At 39.2% G+C, this 22,811-nt stretch overlaps 1 protein-coding gene across 2 annotated transcripts; it reads left to right on the top strand.

Annotated features, from left to right (window-relative positions):
- Positions 1 to 857: 857 nt before the first annotated feature.
- Positions 858 to 22,228, top strand: ntn5 (netrin 5). 2 transcript variants are annotated; one of them, XM_048185813.1, is made up of 7 exons: positions 858 to 1,128; positions 8,441 to 9,804; positions 11,231 to 11,419; positions 12,280 to 12,429; positions 15,501 to 15,554; positions 19,003 to 19,083; positions 20,630 to 22,228. In XM_048185813.1, the coding sequence occupies exons 2-7, from the start codon at positions 8,454 to 8,456 to the stop codon at positions 21,358 to 21,360; spliced, it is 2,556 nt and encodes an 851-aa protein (XP_048041770.1). In that variant the 5' UTR covers positions 858 to 1,128; positions 8,441 to 8,453; the 3' UTR covers positions 21,361 to 22,228. The 2 variants fall into 2 exon arrangements, with proteins under 2 accessions (XP_048041770.1, XP_048041769.1); XM_048185812.1 differs by lacking the exon at positions 858 to 1,128 and adding an exon at positions 5,349 to 5,476.
- The last annotated feature ends 583 nt before the right edge of the window (positions 22,229 to 22,811 follow it).

The following is a 22,811-nucleotide window of genomic DNA, read 5'->3' as shown; positions in this document are numbered from 1 at the left end:
CATCAAATACTTGAAACCTAATTAAGGATGAAATGAGTGGAAATGAGACGAGTTTAGACAACAAAAGATGAAGGAGAAAATCTCAGTGATAAATGACTAAAGCTGGTTTTAATATTTAAAGAGGTTACAGAACCTCTAATTGCAATCAAAGGCTAATACTCAAGCACTGGGCTTTTTTATTCTTAGAAAAATAAATTAAATCCATAACTTGATAACTCTGACAAATGAAGTGCCATTGTATGTATTTTGTGAACACATGAAGATGTTATTTTGCAGTCAGACCACAGTAGCTCTCACCTCTTCTTGGTGACATTTGCTCTTGCCGCTCACTTCTCTCCAACACTCAATGTCTGGACCTTCTCCAACCTGCTTTCAATATCACATGGTGTAATAGATCCAGCAGACACTTTTGTGTGTTGTAGTTCCCCAGTCAAACTGATATGTGAGGTGAAAGAATGCCAAGAATATGTGATATGCTCAATTGTACCAGTTCATCCCTCAATTAAGTTTGTTGTACTTGACAAGCATCCAAAAGCATCAAACCTTAAAAACATGGGCACACACAGCCATACACCTGGGAAACAGTCCTCCAGGGAAGTCATCAATCAGTTTTATGGGACTTCTCTGGGAGAGTTTCTTTTGTTTCCCTTTCAATTCAGTTGTTCTTTTTTCACTCTCTCCCCTTGCCTCACCCTTACTCACTATTTCCATATGTGTCAGCTTTAGATCCTCTCCAGAGAGGGAGCGCCTCGTTCCTGGGGTTACCCAAAGTGTTGTTTCAATTGCGCATTCAACTTTGAATTGACGCCCGCAAGGGTACAAGTTCAAGATCACGGTGCATAACCAAAATTGCCTTAGGTGATATTTTCTCAGCTGAAGAGTCAGAAAACCAAGAAAGTGTGCATACATTCTAAATGTGCTTAACGCATGGCGTTCAGTGTGTATGTAAATGTGTGTGTCCTATGCCTGTGAAGGAGTTGACGTCAGGGTGATACGTAACCCTGCCGCGGCGCACTGAATGCAGCAGGAACTTGCGCTGCTCCGCCTGAGAATATCTGTCCACTTGTCGTGCTCTTATTGATCAACCAGGACGCGGCTACACTGGCAACCCGCACTGACACGCACATGGTAGGTCAACTCAGTTTTAATCTTGCATGTGCACCTTTTCAGTCCCCGCATCTGTAGCTAAATTAAAACAGGCTTGTTGTGGACTGCTGAAAAGAGATTTAAATTTAGACTAACACACTGACCTGTTGATTAGTCTTAACCGGGGATAGTGCCGCGCAAATTTGTTCTCATGAAAAGAAAAAAGAAAACTTTTTTTCTATTCAAAATATAGGTTATTTTAGATACATGCAAGTCACGTGCATGGGGACATTTTTCCCCCTTTTTCTTGCAACATCAAGCAAGCTTCATTTATTTTACATAATGTGATATTATTTTTAGCCTATTTGTTTCCCCCCCCCCATCAAATATAAAACGTAATTAACAAACAGAACTTCCATGCTGCTTATACCTCATTTTTCCCCCAAGGCTAATCCGTATTCCATATATTGTCAGCTAAGTGTTCATGTCCTGTAAAAAAAAATTAATGGATAAAAAGGTAGATAAATAGTTTACATAATTAAAATGCATACTTTAATATTTAATAAAGCAAACCATTTGTAAATAAATAAGTATTTTATTACTATAATAATAAAATAATAATAATAATAATTATTATTGCTTATCTGCATACCCTAATAACTTTTTTTTCTTTTAAGCGCTATAGTCCATGACTCAATATAGGCCTACTTTAAAATAAAGCGATGTTAAACACAGATGAAACGTGATTGATTGTCATAGTCAGGAACCTGTAGGCCTACCTGTCAGTTGCGGATGGGCTGGATGATCTGTGAATTGTACAAAATTGTTCTGCCGGAAGGCTACGCGTAATTTAAGGATAATGAGACCATTCGTCTACGCACACACCGCAAATCTTGTCAAACAACCCCGAAACATTTGCTATTTAGGTTAGGCTAAGTTAAGGAATATATTCTTTCACATTATCTTGCTCGTTAAGTGTAGTGTTTTCATTATAACCGTAGTGTAATTATAAAAACATACATGGTAGATTGTATATTTTCCCGAATCGCGCGCGCAGTTCAATTGCAAAACATTCTGGCATTTTGTAAAGACGAAGTGCACCTCAAATGATTTGTTTTTAATGGTGTTTTATGTCTTATTAGGTGCATAATTATCAAATGTAATGACTAATTTAGAAAGTCCATATATTAAATAATTTCCATCGCATAGGCTATAATAGGACACAATCAGTTAGACCAATACAACGATGTAAAACAAAAGTTAAATAAATAAAAAAATAAATAATAACAGCTTAAGGCCATGTAGGTGGCCAGCTGCGAAATCGTTATATTTTAGTAAAAAAAAAAAAAAAGCAATTTCCGTTCCCTGTTCTGCGGGCGCAATTCGTGCCTCGTTATTCTGTGACATATGTCGGGTCAACTGATAAACACGAATGGTTGTAATTATAGCTCCATAAAACAGAATTTTTCATTAAATGATCATTATAGGGTTCGCCTTAGTTCACGTCCCATGTGATTTAAATCTCATTGCACAATTCAAACACAGATTACAGTGGAAATATAGAATTGGGAGGAAACTCGATAGGCCTGCAACGATCAGTTATCTTTTTTTTTTTATATAGGATGATCTAAATTTGAATGAAAAGACCAACTATTGCCAAACTGCAGGCATACATGACAGGATGATACATTCTCTCGTGCATCTTCTAAAACACATGGTTAGCCTTTATTTTAAACGTTTAATTAAGGATAAATGGGGTGAAACCCCCTTTGCTAATTGTTCCACCCTAGGTTCATCATGGAATGTTGTGCTTGGCATAAATGGAGAATGGAATCACGGACGGCGATTTCATTTGCATCTGTTTTTCAACATTGAGACGAAACCTGCAGGGAGATTTCATGATTTCACTGCCAGGGCACATGGCGTGGGAGAGAGCGAGCGAGAGAGAGAGAGAGAGAGTGATCGGTCTCTCTTTTTTCCTTCTTTCTCTCCATGTGCCGCACAATATAGCCTACTACATGTGTTTTCCCATTCAAACATGTATCCTTGCTTAGGCATATGTTAAAGCTGACATGGGCGCACTATGAATATTCTTATGTAAACTTCAAAGCAGGCCGCTTGAATAAGACCCCATAAAGCGCGCGTAGACCATGATTCAATGTCAGAATTATTAAACAGTCCAGCTATACCGAATAGGCAAACAACAACAAACAAAGAGCATTGGGTTCAACACTTCTTTTTTCCTCTCCTTCGATGTTTCCTTCTTCTTCTTGTAACCTGCTTTGGATGTGCATCAGGTTCCCAGAGGTGTGTACGATTATGCTTGTGCTGAAGGATGTTAGTGCTCAACAAGAGTAATGTTTCCATACTTTGCTCATCTTTAATTTTATGTATGAGGATTATCTGAAATTAACCGGAAGCTAGCAGAGGTGTTACTGGCAGCTGCAAAACAGGTGTGTGTGTGCGCGCGCGCGTGCGTGCAAAGAAAGCAAGCAGGCCAGCTTGTCTCTCCCGCATGCAACGTTACGCAGACATTTGGAAGAGGAAGAGCAAGAGAATGCGCATTGTTCCTGATGTTTCTATTCTTCTGAGGAAAACGAACAGACAGACAGTGATTGATTAGGCTAATTAATGATGGACAGGGACAGTAATAAATCACGCAATTTTAAATCAGTCAATTTCAAGAACATGGATCCCACGCGTAGGTCTATCTCGGGGATCACTTGTCAAGGATTTAGTACAACCTTGACTGGCTGTCGTCCATGAGAAAGAACGTTCAAATGTGTTAAGCAGGCCAAATCTTTCTCATCTGTCCGACATCATACCCACGGGTTAAGATTGAGGAACTTAAGAGCAGCACTGCGCACGCGGGAACTGACAGGTATCCAGCTCTCCTAAGAATAGACCCGCGTCGTGCCAAATGTGTGCAAAATCAGATTTCAGAGAGAAAAAATGAGACTTTCTATCACATCTTAAATCATTGGCTCTTATTACAAATATGGTGATTTTATTGTTTTTTTGTTTTTTTATTTCATGATGTAGCCTAGGCTATAACGAAAAAACTATTCTTGTTTTTGCCACAAAGTTTTTTATTTACTTATTTATTTATTTTTATTTGTCAGTCGTGTATTCTTCTAGGTATATGGCAACTTAATTTGATCTCTATTCAAACTGTAAAGAACTTGAGAGGAATACACGCAAAGTAGGCTAACTAGTTCTGGTCAATTAGCTAGCATGGTATCTTTATATTAATTTTAGCCTAATATAAAATAGTAAACTACTTTCTCCTATCCCACCTCAAGATGCAGAGACAACTAAGTAGCTAAGCAATTCGGATTTTCTCGAAATGTATAAACACTGTGTTTCGATATGAAAATCGAATGGATTAAGTAGGCTAATTTCCATTTAGCCTAGGCTACTAATTTAAGTGGACAAAATGTCGACAAAACCTTGGTAAAGTATGCATTAGTTCATTTTTATATGTAAATAAGTAAACTGAACAAGAAGATTATTATATATTTATAATAAATGATATACTTTTATTATAAATATATTTTATGTCAGTGGCTGTCTGAAGGACCCCACTGACTTTCAGCGTCAATATATTTCTGACCTCTTTTTTCAGTCCCATTATCTTTGTGCTTGTTAAGATTTTATATTAGCTTGATGAAATATATTTTTGGCAAACTATTATAAACATAGGCTATTTGTTCTTATCCCCCAGTCAAAGCAGGCTATCAGTCAAGAATTGTGCCTGGTCTTGTTGGCTCGAGCACAAACAAAGCTGATCCGATCATTTCTTTTTGACTTTGTGATAACTTATGAAGAAGTGCCCCCGCTCGTTTTCAAAGCTAACGTCTGGTGAACAGGAAAGGACACTTAGCAGCTCTCATACTACGCTGGGTGTGAATTTATGTTAAGAGCTAGGCAAATTGTGGAAACTGTATCCAGGGTAATACGTGCTGCTAGAATGAAGCCTAGCAACTGAACAAGTTTGAATTTGTCCTCTAGAAAGGGGCTTACGAGTTCAATAAACACATCAAGTAAGTGTAATGAGCTATGTTTAATCAGCTAGTGGTGCAACGAAGTCAGGGACAAACGCAAATCATGCTAAGAGTGTATCAAAGCCTCCCTGCTCGAGACCCGCGCCTCTCTGCCTCACCGACAGCCGTGAATATCTCCACACCCTCATCACTTTCCTAACTTACAGTCTTACGCATCGTCCTCAGATACTTTGCCGCCTCGCTGAAACCGGAGATTCAATTAATCAGGCGATCAATTAATGCGGAAGGGGTTTTCACAGTGTTCTCAGTTTTCCCCTGGGGCACGTCGCAACATGTGTGGAATGATCGCGAGCTGCACACCGGACCCTGGGAATGCGCCACGGCGGGTAAGAACGCTGCACTGTCCCGCAGTTGGTCGCTCATCACAAACCTCGCGTTGTAGTTGTAGGCACCTTGGCAAAAATGCTTTAAACCCTTATTATTTAAGATAAAAATGAAAAGAAACCCAAAGAACAATAGATAAGAAAGTGTGTGGTTTTACTTCACAGTGCTTTTTCTTTGACCTTCATGTCCCTCAGGGGTCCTCATATTTCAGCCTATGAGCTAATTGAGCCAGTGACTCTTCTCGTGAATCTCTCAGTGCTCCCCTCTCCTACCGGGACGTTTATGCATCCCTGCTGACTTCGCTGTCAATGTCAAACGCTTGTTAGGACATCATCAATCATCAACACTTAGGAATATTTTCAGAACTTCGAGGGCAGGTGATAGGCCTACACTGAGAAAAGAGATGGTGAGAAGAGCTGAGGGAACAGCAAATGTTTCAAATGTTCATCTGTTAGATTAAGATGCACTTCTAACAGTTAACAACCGATCATTTGAGGCACAGACCGAACACCAAGGACTTTACAGTGTGTTTCATTGGAAGCGAAGGGTGTTAACTCTCAAATGCAACCCATCTGCAGGCCTGTTTTAAACCACAAGTTGTCAGGGCTCTATATCACTCTGTCTAAGGATAAGTGAGCACATTGTTTCTCATGTCTGTAGGCGAGATTTTGCAACTTCTGGTGTAGATTCTCATCAGATAAATAAACAGACTCCATCATCAGGCTAAGAAGACAGAGATTCATTACCGAGGGCCTGCAGACAGGCGGGTACAGGCTTACGCTGTCTTGCCAAAGGAAATGGCTCAAATTGAACATGCATTTCTCACATTCATTCTATAAATCTGCCACATATTTTATCTTCTAATCTTAGTACAGATCCCCTCATTTCTCTGTCCTTCTCACTTTCTCTTCCTTTCTCTCATAATCTTTCTCTTTGTCCCACACACAGAGTGAGAGAGAATTTCTTTAGCCATTTGCCTCAAATTAACTATTTGGAATTTATAGTCAGGGCTCAGGGGTACCGACTGGGGTGACAATCAAATGTTGCACTGAGTCCTGGAAAAGACGAGGACCCTAAAGTGACGTGCTGACACTCGAAAGCATAAAGGGGTCAAACTGACCCAATCGGATGCGATTTATGGAATCTTTGTTTTCAATAAAATCTTTGAATTAATTTTAATAATCTATGCATTCCTCATATCTTTCCTACCATCTTGTGATTACTACCACAGTTCTTTTTATAGGGGTTCATAAAGAAATGCATGCATTTCCCAAGGAATTTTGACCATGGTGTTTTATTTTGTTAAAATAATATTTTATTACATATATTTTTTGGCAGAATATTACACTATATTTTGCCAATATCAATAATTAATTCCTACATTTTGGTTTGTGATGATGTCAATTTCATATTTTCATGTTTCATGACAATTCTACATTTCAATGTAAGGGTCAATGTACCACATCTAATGTGTTAAAATTATCATTTTCAATCTTTACTAAAAACATTTTCATACATGTACTACCAGCCATAGTTTGAACACACTAGTATTTAAATTTCTCTCTATCTAAGGGTACTTTTACATAACAACGATGTACTTAAAAACGGAAAAGTTTTGCATACAGACAACAACTGTCAAAACAATCCCTGTTCTCACGGATCCACAGAAACAACTAAAAACGCTGTATTATGCATGTCTGGCCCGTAGTTGGCGATGTCAGAATTAGAATTAGCTGGCAATGTCAGAATTTGGCCTATGTAAATAATGCGTCTCTGCTGGTTATTGTGGTGCAGTAAATAAATGCTTTGCTGGAGAAGCATTAATAAACTCAGCAACCTGAGCAGCAAAAACACAATCCTCTAGTCTGCCTTTTTTTTTTTTTTTGGTGGTGGTAAAGTAATCATGCATGTCTATAGACTGAAAACATAATAAACTTGTTGATGACATGTCACCGTTTTCACAAACATGCTTTTTTGTAGTTTACAAGGAAATAATGACGGTATTGTTTTTAAAAACGTACACTTTGAAACCCATTTTCAAAAGTTTGTGTTTCAAGTTTCTAAAACACTGTTTTCGTGTAAAAGAACGGCCAAAACGCATACATTTTTTCATTTTTAGTTGAAAACGGTGCCGTTTAAATGGCCCCTAAAAGACCATGACATGTACCATGTAAAAAATGGTAAATTTTTTTTTTTACATTTTTCAATGTAAAAATTTTTTTGTGAGATGTGCTGGTCCTGTCTGCAAGGATAATCTGCGAAAGATGCCAGACATTAAAACCCATGTTAGTTATAGTTATAATTAGTTATATTCAGTTTTATTTTTACTCTATATGTACATGAAAGTGAACTAATGAACAAAATTTTTAAGTAATATCAGGATGCCTTTTCTTTGTAGAAACCATTGATTCCCATGTGGTTCTCTGTTCATGTGTTTAAGGGTAAAAATCAATCCTTTGTTTTTCTTTTAAGTCAATTTAGTCCTTTCTATGCTGCTTCTTCCTATCTCCACTATTAATTCCCCATCTGCATTGGGCAGGTTTAGATTAAAAGAGTGGAAAGCCATAAATATGATAAATGAGAAAGGGTTGGAGCAGCTGCTCCACATGCTCTATGTCATCTCTTGCAATCTCTCTATGTTTATACACTCGATCGCCCCTGTTCCTTCTTTACAGGGTTGAAAATGTCAAGATGAATATATACTGAAAAGCGTTAAGTTAAGGCACAATGACACAGACCAGATAAAGAGAGGCCTCCTGCTGACAAATAGATCTGTGATTGGCTGGATTATGTGTGTAAAATGGTCGATTTAGAACCTAGAATGAGTGTGGTGATCTGGGATGTTTTTAATTGGGTGGTGTGGTCTGAGAAAATCCAGCTTCACTCAAATGTCATGTAAATCCATCAGTATCCTGACCTCTTATAATTTTTTTCATCTTTCTTTTTCTCCTTCCCTACTGTTACAGGCTTGATGACATCATGTCCAGATATCACTCCCCTCCTTTCCAGAGACTCTCCTTCCTCCCTCTTTTCCTCTTCACCCTCTTCCCTCTCTCCCATCTTTCTCCTCTACTTTCTCAATCTCCTCTCAGCTGGACCTCTCCTCATGACCCCTGCTACCACCTGGATGGGCGTCCACGCCACTGCCTATCTGAATTCATCAATACAGCCTATGGGATGCCTGTATCGATGGAGGACCTCCAGCAAGGACCCAAGACAAACATCAGCACTTTAACAGACCTTCATAACCCCCACAATCTGACATGCTGGACGGCTGCTGAAGGCTCGGGTGGTGTTGATTGGACTTTGACAGTTCCCCTGGGCAGACGCTTTGAAGTCACTTACATTAGTCTTCAGTTTTGTCAACAGGTGGAGTCGATGGAGTCCTACTCCATCTCCATCTTGAAGTCAATGGACTTTGGCCGGAGCTGGCGCCCTCTACAGTTTTATTCAAGCGATTGCATGGGCGAATTCGGCCGTCCAGCACAGTCTATCGCTCTGACAAAGCACCAGGAGACGGAGCCGCTGTGTTCAGATCCCAGACCACTGCAGAAGCATCGTGGAAATGTCGTGCTGGCCTTCTCGACTTTGGATGGACGTCCTTCTTCGCCAGATTTTGACTATAGTCCAGGGCTCCAAGACTGGGTGACTGCAACAGACATAAAGATAATATTTCACCAGTCATTGGACAAAATGAAAAAAAGAGAAGAGAAACTGAATGAAGTGGGAGGCACATTTAGATGGAGAGAAAGGGAAGACAAAGTTCTGAGGTTTGGCGAGAAAAACACTGGCATTAAAACATCTGACATTTGGAGAAATAGTCGAGAAAAACAGACTTCAACACAGAGAATTAGGAATAAAAGCACCGTGCAGCAAAGTGGCCACAATGTTACCCAAAAGGTGATGGGATCTCAAGGTAGAGTGGGAAGGGGCCGTAAGAAGGACAGTTACAAGCCATGCCAGGATGGCACATGTGATTGGTCCCTAAATATCCCACAGCAGGGCTCCAAGGGGCGAGAGTTGAGGAGAAGGAGAAACAATGGAGGGAGGGGGAAGTCCCATTCTAAATCGAGAAAAAAAGACTCACACCACCTCATCCCATCATCTCTTTACGCCCCACCGAAACCCCCTCTTGCCCTTTCCGACCTACAGGTCGGAGGCAGGTGCAAGTGCAATGGCCATGCCTCTCGCTGTCGTCGTGACAACCAGGGCCGTGCCTTGTGTCAATGTGAGCATCATACATCTGGGCCGGACTGTGACGTATGTGAGCAATTTTTTTATGATCGTCCATGGCAACGGGCCACACCCAGCCAACCACACCCGTGCGTCCGTGAGTTTAAGCCTGTGTGTGTCTGGTGGTCTGTCTGTGCTTAAATGTCTATTTTTAAGTTTCTTACTTATGGAAAAAAATATTTATGGCATATTATTTTCCTCACAATATCATATAAAATATGTAAACATCTGCATTAAGGGATAGTTCACCCAAAAATGAAAAATTATCCCATGATTTACTCACCCTCAAGCCATCCTAGGTGTATATGACTATCTTCTTTCAGGCGAACACAATCGGAGATATATTTACAAATATCATTAGTCCTCCGAAGTTTATAATGGTTGTAAATGGGGGGCCGCGTTTTGAAGTAAAAAATAATGTGACCGTACGTGAATTTATAAAGTTTTAAATATGGATATTTTTCTTACAAAAATGCATCGCTTCACTTCAGAAGGTCTTTATTAACCCCCTGGAGTCATGGATTATTATGGATGGATGCATTATTTTGGTTTCAAAACGTGGCACCCCATTCACAACCATTATAAATCTTGGAGGACTAATGATATTTTTTTAAATATTTTGTGTTCGTCTGAAAGAAGATAGTCATATACACCTAGGATGGCTTGAGGGTGAGTAAATCATGGGATCATTTTCATTTTTGGGTGAACTATCCCTATAATGAGTTTTTTTTTTTAATTTACCAGTTTAAACAGGTAAAAATCCTTACATTTATTTACATGATAAGCAATACTTCATAAGAATTTTAAGCATCCAACACTTTTTATTTTACTTTGAATGATTAATGACATACATCGATCTTCTACAATCCTGGTGAGTAATCAGATCAAACTCACTCTGATTTGACTCAAGTCGCAATGCATGCTGGGTAATCAGCAGTCTGAAATTGCATACTTCCCTACTATATAGTAGGCTAAAAACAGTATGTGATAATAGAAGTACTCATAAAAGAGTAGGCAAAAAGTACCCGGATGACCTACTACTTCCGATGAGATTGTGAAGTGTACATACAAAGGACACTTTACTATCCCATGAGGCCACGGGAGAGGATTTGTGAATGGTAGTGAAGCGCTGGTAGGTCACATGATAATGACAACATGGCGAATGTTGTACATCCAGATTACTTTCATACTACACACATTCATACTACATAGAACATAGTTTTTTAGAGCTCATAAAGCAAGTACTTATTCAAAATAATTACCTACTCAAGAGAGTATGTGATTTTGGATGCAGTCTAGAATTTTTAACAAGAGTATCTTACTGTACTGGAAGATTTTTTTATTTAAGTAAGAAAAAATCTGCAAGTGCAGTAAGACAAAAGAAAGATACAATCTAAATGTGTATATGTTGTATGTAGTGTTGCTTCTCAAATAAATGTAAGGATTTTTTTAAAAAGTTGTTTTTACTGCCATTTTTCAATCCTCTACCTGCCCTCATCTTTGTCTCTTTCTTTCTCTTCCAGCATGTGAATGTAATGGTCACTCTACTAAGTGTAGGTTCAGTATGGCCGTGTATCAGCAGTCTGGTCGAGTCAGTGGAGGCATTTGTTTGAAGTGCCGGCACCACACAACGGGACGCCACTGCCAGTTCTGCCAGAACGGATATTCGCGCGACCACAGCAAACCACTCAGCCACCGCAAGGCCTGCCAACGTCAGTAACAATTGATTTCTCTGTATGTTTTGTGTTTAATATAGTATGTCAGTGAGTGAATCATTCTTGCCGTTCCCTCAAGTGAAAAAAAGAAAAGTTTTTTTTTTTTGGCTTTGCCATCTGTGGGGTCTGAGGTGTGTGAAAGGCAGCATAGTCTGTGTCTATGTTATGGCTACACTATGAGTGATGGAATGTGCACTGACACTTGCCCTTTGACTGCGCTTATATCTATGGCACGCTCACAGAGCATTGTAGTCAATGTCCCAGCATAACATCAGTTTACTCTGCATGCTTGTGCATTCATATCATACATCAATGTTTACTTGCAATTTAGTGCGCAACTTCATGAAATGTATACAAAATCTAAATTATGTCCTGGAAATACCATAAAACCTCTGCTAACACCTAAATATTTGAATTAAGTGATGGAATTATCTTTAAAAATTTGGGAATTGAAAGATTTAGAACTTGTTAATGTTAAAACAGACCTGACTTTTAAGCGTATATAAATGTTTGTAGGACAGTTGGAGCTTTGTTTGGATGAAAAAGGATTGAGCAGAAGCAGAGAAGCAGATCTTTCCTCTCAGTGGTCTCTCAGCCATCACACATATGTTTTATGGGGAAAATGTTGCTCAGGGGTCAATGAGACTTGAATTACAACTGAAGACATGAACCACAGCTGCCTTGTTCTGTGTAGTCTTACACTAATACCCTTAATCTTATGATAATTCTCTTCTCTCTTCCTAACACATTTTTTTCCTCCACTGCCCTGTTGTAGTCATCCTTTTGCTACATTACTCTTTGTGTGTCCTTTCTCGTTCTTCACTTTTATCCTTTCCTTTTCTACTTGTCTCCCTCAGCATGCCAGTGCCACCCAATGGGTGCAGTGGGCCATTGGTGTAACCAGTCCACAGGGCAGTGTTTGTGTAGAGAAGGAGTCACAGGACAGAGGTGTAACCGCTGCGCCCCGGGGTACAAGCAAGGTCATTCCCCCCTCCGACCATGTATCCGTAAGTATCAAGTGTGCATGACATTCGTAACTGAATATTTGACAGATTAAATGCATGTCGCGTATCAGGTCTGTCTTTCGGAACTATGCGCACTACAAAGTCTGATTAATGCATATAGCTACAGTATGTGCACTTCAACCTGCTGACTATAAAAACAACCTGCGGCAACAGTGTAAAAGTAGCCCAATAGATTGTCCGAACGTGGAAGTCTTTCACACTGAACGCGACGCGATGAAGCGAGGCGAATCGCTGATGAATGGAGCTTTCACACAGAATGCGAAACAGTCGATCTCCTTCGGCTAATTCATGCTTGCACGCTAGGTGGCGCTGAGCGACAATGTATTTTTCCTCATGTATGTATCTCGCAAGTTTTTCTGTTTGCCTTTAACATCGTCTACTACACAACATGCAGCATTAAATTAAGATATATGAATATATATATGAAGTTCATATGATATATGAACTTCGCCTTTTCGCGCTGCGATTGTTTGTGCCCGGTGTGAAGATAGCTCCATAGAGACCTATTGTTTTCATTCAAGAGCGCCATCGCGCCAAATAAAGTACCAACTTCGGTACCAAGTCGGTACTGAAATTTTAAAAATGTGATGCTTTGAACGTTGTTGAGTGGATTCGTAAACACCTCTGATTGGCCATTGTGTTGACGTGCTCATTGGATATGTCTGTGATAGGCTTTAATGATCAACGCTTCAAAAACTTTGTAAATAGTCATCAATGACACTCTTCACCGAGTGCTTACACAGACCAGTCTGCTGATAGATGCCTGCTTTCAAACTCTCCCGCTTTCAAAACGCTTTCAAATTCAGACACGTCTGTCTGCTTTCAAACGGTCCCATGCATTGATCATTGTAGCCAATCACAGACATATCCGATGAGCACATCAACACAATGGCCAATCAGAGGTGTTTACAAGTTCGCTCAACAGCGCTCAAAGAATCACATTTTTAAAATTTCAGTACGGACTTGGTACCGAAGTCAGTACTTTTGACTCCAGCGCCGAACATTCACACCGAATTACCGCATTGAGTGTGAAAGGCTCTTAATTCACTGCTGGTTCCTTCCTTCCAATGGGGTTTTATAATGGGGGTTAATCACTACTCTATTCCGTGGGAAAACCGTGGACTAGACAACATTGGGCATAATGGCAGCTTTGTTCACAGGAATAAATTACATTTTAAAATATACTAAAATAATTTTAAAAAATTAAATTGTAATAATGTTTAACAATATTCCTGTTTTTACTGTATTTTTGGTGAGCATAAGAAACTTCTTTAAAAAAAACCCAAATATTTGAACGGTATAGTGTATCAATACCTATTGACCTTAATCAATACCTTAATCCTTAAGGGTAGCAACATATTTAAGTTTTGGCAGTAATGAAATGAGGCCATGAACGATAGAAGTACAGTGTGTTCAATGGCTTGAAAGCTACTGTTGTTTAACAACATACACTGTTCAGCTGACAAAACAGCTTTTTTCTGAATTAAAAAATGCTACTTTCAATTGTCAAAAATTCCATAAAACAGTTTAGAAAGTTGTACAAATTATGTGATCTAAAACTTTTATGTAGTGTGTGCCATTGTAAAGACTGTATCCCTCACACCCCCATTTCCATCTGCCTTAAATTCAATGTGGCCTCAAACCTATAAGGTCTATCGTGTTTTTTACCTCAACTGCCCTTGATCCAATTAACCTGCTTAATTTATTTAAACTCCAAACTCAGTATCATTGTCACTTTGCAAACTACTGTTTGTTTATGAAAGATCTAGTAGAAGCCGGTCTCTGAAACCCAAACACCTTCCCCTCATTCCTGTGAATAACTAGTTCCATACAAAGTCCTGAAATTTCTCAGGTTGTGTCTCTTGGCTTTCATCAACATTGCAATCATCTTTCTGGATTTCTGGGTGCTTTACTTTCAGTAAGTGATAATTCAATGTGTATTGCAACTTTTTTATATCTCAAAGTTCATGTAACGGTGCAAGCTACAAGGAGAAGGTTGACGGTATGGGCGAACAACACCTGTCACGGCGTACAACCAGACCCGTTTCCCTCCCAGCACGGCAGACGCATAATTCTTCACGGGTTACGGCTCAGTGATAGAAGAGCTTGTTTGTTGTTCTACATGGAACGTCTCAACATGGATATTTATAGCGTGAGCTCCCATCTTTACAGCACCAAAGGCGAGCCGCGGCTAAAAACATAACCAGCACCAGCGGACCGTTTGCCACCTCTCATGGAGCAGGAAACGCAGCCGTCGTTTATCACAGGGAAAGTGACCCAGACATTAGATATTATTAGCACTTGAAGATTTGTGGGGTTTTTATTTTGGATAACAGTGACCAGGAAGTCTCATGTTATCCATGTTAAACTCTGTCTATATACAACATCCTTTATAGCAAATGGATTTATTCAGGTCTGCATTTGCAAACAATGCCAGCTCTTACACCCACAGACCTACTAAATGCCTTCCAGGCTAAAAACACTAAAATGACTGAAGCATTTGAAGCATCAAGCGTTTGACGCTTGATATGAGTTATTGCTGAGGGACTTTAGAGTTTGGGGGGTTGGAGGAGGAGGATAAGGTGTCAGTGCCCCAGTTGTGTCAGAGATATGGGCAGAAGTACAGAACTCATGGGTAATATATGGTTGACCCAGCGCTCCAGACCTATCATGGGCCGTATGTGTGCGTGTGTGGCAGAGGGCGTCCTGATAGGTGGCCCTATTGACCTTTAAGACCACACACATGCTCGAAATTGTCTGGGCTCACACACTGTGACAAACGTACACTTGTTTTTAACACAAGCATTCCACATGCACTAAAAGACAACAGGGCAAACTGCAGTCACAGCACACACGTCCCCTTTCTCCCTCACACACTCACAAATGGCAAGTATGCCCTAATGAGCCACCGCAGGGATTAGAGCCAGTCACCCACAGCGGAGGTGTGAAAAAGAGGAAGGACAAAATGAAAGACACACAAATAAACTTGTCACTGCTTGCTGTAATTTAATGAGACCCTCTTCCCCCTTTCTGCCTGTGTGTTGTTCGTTCAGGTATTCAGGAGGTTGCACCGCCCACCCCAGTTTACCAGCCTCAGTACAGCATTGGTAAGCAATTGGTTATACACACACAGTCATTTTATTGTGAGCTTTATGGTCAGATACACTTCATTCAAAAAGTAGGACTTTAAATTGTCATCTTTAAACTTTTCCCCCCAATTTAAAGTACTTTATTGTTATGATACATACACTATTGCCAAACAATGATGCACAACATTTTCTTAAAATAAAGTGCATTTAGTATACTGCATAATAAAGCATATTAATTGTAATTTACTGCCCCCTAGTGGATTAGCTTTGTGCTGTAGCATTTGGTGTGTAACACAATTCTGTTCAGGTTAAAGGGATAGTTCACCCAAAAATGAAAACTGTCATCATTTACTCACCCTCAAGTTGTTATAAAACTGCATGAATTTATTCCTTCTGCTGAACACAGAAGAATATATTTTGAGTCAAAGGGGCCCATTAACAGTTTGGTTACCAATATTCTTTAATATATCTTCTGTTGTGTTCAGCAGAAGAAAGAAATTCATACAGGTTTAGAACAACTTGAGGCTGAGTAAATGATGACAGTTTTCATTTTGGGTGAACTATCCCTTTAATATGCACAAGCTGCATGAAGTTTATTATTATTCACCCCTTCAGTGTCATTATAGCTTTCTAGCCCCATTAAAAATGTAATTACATGCATTAGATTATTTAGATAAGCAGTATGTCACTCCTTAACAAGATGCACAACTGGAATCATTCATGTCCTTATAATTAACAGTGTGGGATAAGTAATCCACCAAATTTTAAATAGTATAATAACGGTATACCAAAAATTATCATAATAATAATAATAATAATACAAACCGATTCCAAAAAAGTTGGGACACTGCACAAATTGTGAATAAAAAAAGGAATGCAATAATTTACAAATCTCATAAACTTACATTTTATTCACAATAGAATATAAATAACATATCAAATGTTGAAAGTGAGACATTTTGAAATGTCATGCCAAATATTGGCTCATTTTGGATTTCATGAGAGCTACACATTCCAAAAAAGTTGGGACAGGTAGCAACAAGAGGCCGGAAAAGTTAAATGTACATATAAGGAACAGCTGGAGGACCAATTTGCAACTTATTAGGTCAATTGGCAACATGATTGGGTATAAAAAGAGCCTCTCAGAGTGTCAGAAGTCAAGATGGGCAGAGGATCACCAATTCCCCCAATGCTGCGGCAAAAAATAGTGGAGCAATATCAGAAAGGAGTTTCTCAGAGAAAAATTGCAAAGAGTTTGAAGTTATCATCATCTACAGTGCATAATATCATCCAAAGATTCAGAGAATCTGGAACAATCTCTGTGCGTAAGGGTCAAGGCCGGAAAACCATACTGGATGCCCGTGATCTTCGGCCCTTAGACGGCACTGCATCACATACAGGAATGCTACTGTAATGGAAATCACAACATGGGCTCAGGAATACTTCCAGAAAACATTGTCGGTGAACACAATCCACCGTGCCATTCGCCGTTGCCGGCTAAAACTCTATAGGTCAAAAAAGAAGCCATATCTACACATGATCCAGAAGCGCAGGCATTTTCTCTGGGCCAAGGCTCATTTAAAATGGACTGTGGCAAAGTGGAAAACTGTTCTGTGGTCAGACGAATCAAAATTTGAAGTTCTTTTTGGAAAACTGGGACTCCATGTCATCCGGACTAAAGAGGACAAGGATAACACAAGTTGTTATCAGCGTTCAGTTCAGAAGCCTGCATCTCTGATGGTATGGGGTTGCATGAGTACGTGTGGCATGGGCAGCTTACACATCTGGAAAGGCACCATCAATGCTGAAAGGTATATCCAAGTTCTAGAACAACATATGCTCCATCCAGACGTTGTCTCTTTCAGGGAAGACCTTGCATTTTCCAACATGACAATGCCAGACAACATACTGCATCAATTACAACATCATGGCTGCGTAGAAAAAGGATCCGGGTACTGAAATGGTCAGCCTGCAGTCCAGATCTTTCACCCATAGAAAACATTTGGAGCATCATAAAGAGGAAGATGCGACAAAGAAGACCTAAGACAGTTGAGCAACTAGAAACCTGTATTAGACAAGAATGGGACAACATTCCTATTCCTAAACTTGAGCAACTTGTCTCCTCAGTCCCCAAACGTTTGCCGACTGTTATAAAAAGAAGAGGGGATGCCACACAGTGGTAAACATGGCCTTGTCCCAACTTTTTTGAGATGTGTTGATGCCATGAAATTTAAAATCAACTTATTTTCCCTTAAAATTATACATTTTCTCAGTTTAAACATTTGATATGTCATCTATGTTGTATTCTGAATAAAATAATGAAATTTGAAACTTCCACATCATTGCATTCTGTTTTTATCCACAATTTGTACAGTGTCACAACTTTTTTGGAATTGGGTTTGTATAAAGAGTAATAATATAGAGTATTAAATGGCGTTCATATTTTATTTGAAATACAAATAAATATGAATTTATATATAGAAATAAGTCTACATTAGCATTATCCCTTATTCTAAGTGTTAATGCATGTTTTCTATAGGAAGATCAGAATCACTTTTCGTCCACTTCCAGGCTTGCCAAAAATTATGGAAGCTTGTTTCCGCCACAAAATAAAAAAATGTAAAAGATCATTTCAAATTTGTATCTCACAATTGTGACTTTTTTTTCTCACAATTTGATAGAATTGTGAGATATAAACCCACAATTGTAAGTCATAAAGTCAGAATTGTGAGATAAAAAGTCACAATTACCTTTTTTTTTTTTTATTCAGTGGCGGAAACAAGCTTTCATAAAAAAATACTTGGAACTGGCACTACTGGTCAGTTTTCTGAAATTGTAAAAGGAGCTCCTGCTGTTTATACAAGAACCTCTCATATGAGTCTCAAGTTGAGTGAAGTTTTTCAAATTTTCCAGTGCGATACTATCTTGAAATCTGGCCTGGTGACCAGCACACTGTAAAACGTCAATAAAATGTGTTTTACCATTGACAGCAACAGAATATTGTACAGTCTGCTATGATTATGGTAATATATACCTGCCGCAGCTGCTTCGCTAATATCTAAGAAAGTGCAGTGCAGTCCATTACTGCTGATTGATTTCACACACATTACTATGATCTGCACTGAGAAGACAGGCCAACTCTAGCTCTCTGGAAACTCCAGAACTGCCTTGAACTTATAGCAAAAACACTCCTGGACCCCCGAGCTCTATTAAATTGCTGAATAGAGATATAGAACAGCCTTTCACTTTCCCTTCTTGGAGAGATTGATACTGGTGGTCTAGTTTGTACAAACTGTCATTTAAAATATATTCCAAAATGTGCCAGTTTTGAATTCATAAGTGTGATTCACCTTTTCATTGGACTTTTTATGGTCCATTGTTGCTTTCACTAATAAAAACAAAGTTTAAATAAAAATATTTTTAAAGTGTATAATTAACTTTTCTCTATCTCTTTCTCTCACCGCAGGCGAGGAGTGCCTTTCTTACTGTCCACCTTCCCAAGCAAGAGTCAAAATGAATTTAGAGACATACTGTCTCAAGGACTATGGTATGTCCTTAACTTAGGAAATTTGTTTACACCTCAGAATAAAAAAAAAGGTAACTGTGTGATAAAAGTTAAATTAAGAAATAAAGTCACACTTTGTGATATAAAGGGGAAAAAGGTCGCAGCTGTGCGATATGTAAACATATGTGAGATATGTAAACCTTTTTATTAATATATGGTGGAAATATATAGATTTACATTTCTTTTGAAAATCACTAAAATATGAGAACTTGAAGCTTGATGAAGAACCTTAAAGGTCCCGTTTTTCGTGGTTTTTTGAAGCTTTGATTGTGTTTATAGTGTGCAATATAACGTGTTCATGTTTCGCGTGTAAAAAAACACAGTATTTTTCACATAATTTACTTATCTGTATACCGCTGTTTCCGCTGTCATAAAGACGGGCTGATAACTTCCTTGTTCTATGAAGTCCCTCCTTCAGAAATACGTAACGAGTTCTGATTGTGCCAGCGGTTCCTGTGTTGTGATTCGACAGCAGCTTAGCGAACCTTGCCCGGAAAGGTCACGCCTCTTACCATAACGTGGAGATGCACGCGCTCAGTGTTATTGTAAACATGTCTTTAATTTTACCCTATCAATTTGAGCCGGAATCAGACCCGGTGATTGGACTGCGGGATGAAAATAACAGCGTTTCGACAACATGGCGACAAACACACTCTACAAACGCAACTCTTGTGTATTCCTGTGGGCGGAGGTTAGTCAAAAGACTGTTTTAGTGACGTCATTAAAGAAGGAAGTAGAGGGATGTAGTCCAAACTGGCCGTTCGATGTAGGCGACTTCTGTTAAATAAAATATCTCGCTTGGCATTGAACTTTGAGCTTTAAAATTTTACAGATTTTATTTATACTCTAACAACAACATTACACACTAACTAAAGTTTAAAACATGGGATCACGAAGAACGGGACCTTTAAGGCTGGAATACAATACACGACCCTTAAAATCTGAACAGATTTTAAAACACTATAGGCACTTGCCAATTTTGTAAATAGTTACAAACAACTGGGCGTCATACAATAAATGTTGACATCCCTATGTCATGGGAATGGCGCTCTCTCTTTAGATTCCTGTTGGTTTAGATGGGGTCATTCAAAACCTGGGGTTTAGAATGACAGGGCAAAGACTTTAGGATATTTGCAAAGACTTTAGATATACAAAAACGGTGCACTCATATTACAATGAATGGGAGAATGGCATAAAGAATATAGCGTAATAAGTCTAAATAAATGAGCCAATTGGAAACTGGTAAGGTCATGGGGTCACTGCAGCTACCATTAGAAGCTTCGCTTGAAACGAAATGACTTGCCTTAAAGGGACTTTGCTAAGGTGTAAACTATTTCAAGCTTGAAAAGCTTGATGTGCAATTTTCTGAGGATTTTTGTCAACTCCCATTGCTGAAAATATGCAGACTGGCGACTATCGTTGACTCATCCAGGATACAAATGAAGGCAAAAGTTCCGTAGTGAATTCCAGACTTTAGTCATGTTTTCTAACATCCTTGTCCCTGTTTTCTGTCATATTTTTGTCCCAGTGCTGAAGGTGCAGGTAAAAGGTAAGGAACGCTCTGGTCCCTGGTGGCAGTTTTCGATATTGGTGCAGTCGGTTTTTCGCATGGGCTCTTCACATGTAAAGCGAGGCATTCAGGCCCTCTGGGTTCCAGATCGGGATCTGAGCTGCGGCTGCCCTGCGCTTCAGATGGGCCGCACCTTCCTCCTGATCGGTGCAGAAGAAAGCGGGCAGAGTTGGGCCCCAGAAGAGAGGCGATTAGTCGCAGACCGCACTACAATGGCCTTGCAGTGGAGAGAACACTGGAGCCCAAAACTAAGAGGCTTCCGCGGGCAGGACACCCGAGGAAAGTGCCCACAGGGAAACACCACTTCGCATAAACACTCTCACCTAAACTCATATGAGGAATACACACCCCCACATCTTGACAAACTGCAGTCTGAGCCACACAGACCACATAAACATACACACACGGCACACAAGCATCATTTAACCACACAATCCGGAGGATCAGACCTCACGCACACACACAAACAAGGAGGGACTCAGGACGTACATGGAAAATACACAGTAACGCACCTTGAGGAGCACCGCAAGGCTGAACACGTCACGCCACCCTCCCTTCAGGAAACACAGCACGTGTTGCAGCACACCCAGGATCCTCTCTCAGGTACTTCAAAGACGAGTCAGGCCAACAAACACGAGCGGTACCACCCGACAGCGTGTCCAACGTGGTCACCTGGGCCAACTGTCTGACACAGATATTATGAGCAGGAATATACAAAAGGAAGTTAAGAAATGCCTGGAGTGGGCATTGACAAATGCATGGTGAGGGATGTTTCAGTTGTTTCTAATCTAGGCTGTTTCTTTTACAGAGCCACTCAGTTCAATGAATATTCACAAGCTAGGCTGTGAGTATCTCAGTATTTTTGTATTTTGTCCTAAATATTCATTATCATATTACAGAGCTATTTGTATTTTGTCAGATGAAACATGCAGGTATTTTTCTTTTTCTTTTTCATATCACATGCTCTGAGAAACACATTTTGCACCACCAGTCAGGAAAAGACGAGTATAATCCAACTATTAAAAGACTGAAAATCACCATGTTTTACTCACTGGAGATGTTATTTAAATACCATCCCATTCAATCCAGTGTTGTGCTAAAATACAGTTATTATGTCTGACAGTCTAACATTTAAGACTTTAGAACTGTAAGAAGCACTTTGTTTTCAGATCAGCAGCTGACAAATCTTACACAATCTGGTCTCGATCATTGACAGACATGTTAAGTGTGGCTAAACAGTAAAATGTAAAATATGTCATGTGCCCACAGTAATTAAAATATTTTTTTTTATTGTTTTTTTGTGGCTAGAAAAGTGTATAGTGTGTATATATATATATATATATATATATATATATATATATATATATACACACACACACATATATAAACTGTATACAACAGATCGTTAATATGGTGCCTTTTTAAGTCTTATTACTTGTGAATATTTTAAACTATCATACAATATGTAAATGTTCAAAAATATTTGTGCAACAAATGTGACAACTTTTTTTCTGTTTAACTTAACGCTCTACCTCATAATAAATATTGTTAACAAGACTGGTAATGTCGTTTATTCCATTTATACTTCCATTTAATTCCAATAAATGGAATAAATTAATTTCAAGGAACAGAAGGTACATAATCAGTGATTTAAAAAAGTGTACGAATAGAAGAGGAACATACACATACATATGCCACACAAAGATGTAAAGTCCATGCATATGAGACTGAAAGGGGAAAGACAAATGGAGAAAGACCGTAAAAGCGAGTGAAACAGCAAATGATGCACCTGCTTTGTTTGCGCAGGAAACACCTGTTCCCAGCCTTCCTGTCTGGCTGACTGACGACAGTTAATTTAGTGTAAAATCTCCCACAGCTTGAAGGGCCAAACTACCCTCTGCTTGCCTTGTTTTGAGAACAATATTGCAGGAAGTCTTGCTCGCTAACTCTCTTGCCTTAATATCCACATGTCCTCTATTTTGTCTAGCAGCCAAGTGTATCATATAACACACTCTTAATACTATCTGGACACACAGTTGTGAGATGTCTAAACTGTGTGACATTTTGGTAACATAAAAACAGTTTTGTTTTTTATGAATTTAGAGTAGCTAATATTCTGGGTTTAGCACAATTTAAAGGG

Source organism: Megalobrama amblycephala, linkage group LG3, assembly GCF_018812025.1.
Source record: "Megalobrama amblycephala isolate DHTTF-2021 linkage group LG3, ASM1881202v1, whole genome shotgun sequence".
Lineage (NCBI taxonomy): Eukaryota > Metazoa > Chordata > Actinopteri > Cypriniformes > Xenocyprididae > Megalobrama > Megalobrama amblycephala.
Note: the sequence above shows the minus strand (reverse complement) of the source record. Positions and strands in the feature narration are given on the sequence as shown.

What these genes read in the sequence shown, in the direction of transcription:
- ntn5 (XM_048185812.1), top strand. An exon ending in CCACCGCAAGGCCTGCCAAC is followed by an intron (nt 11,420 to 12,279) that starts GTCAGTAACAAT and finishes TGTCTCCCTCAG; the next exon opens with CATGCCAGTGCCACCCAATG. An exon ending in ATACTGTCTCAAGGACTATG is followed by an intron (nt 19,084 to 20,629) that starts GTATGTCCTTAA and finishes TTTTTGTCCCAG; the next exon opens with TGCTGAAGGTGCAGGTAAAA.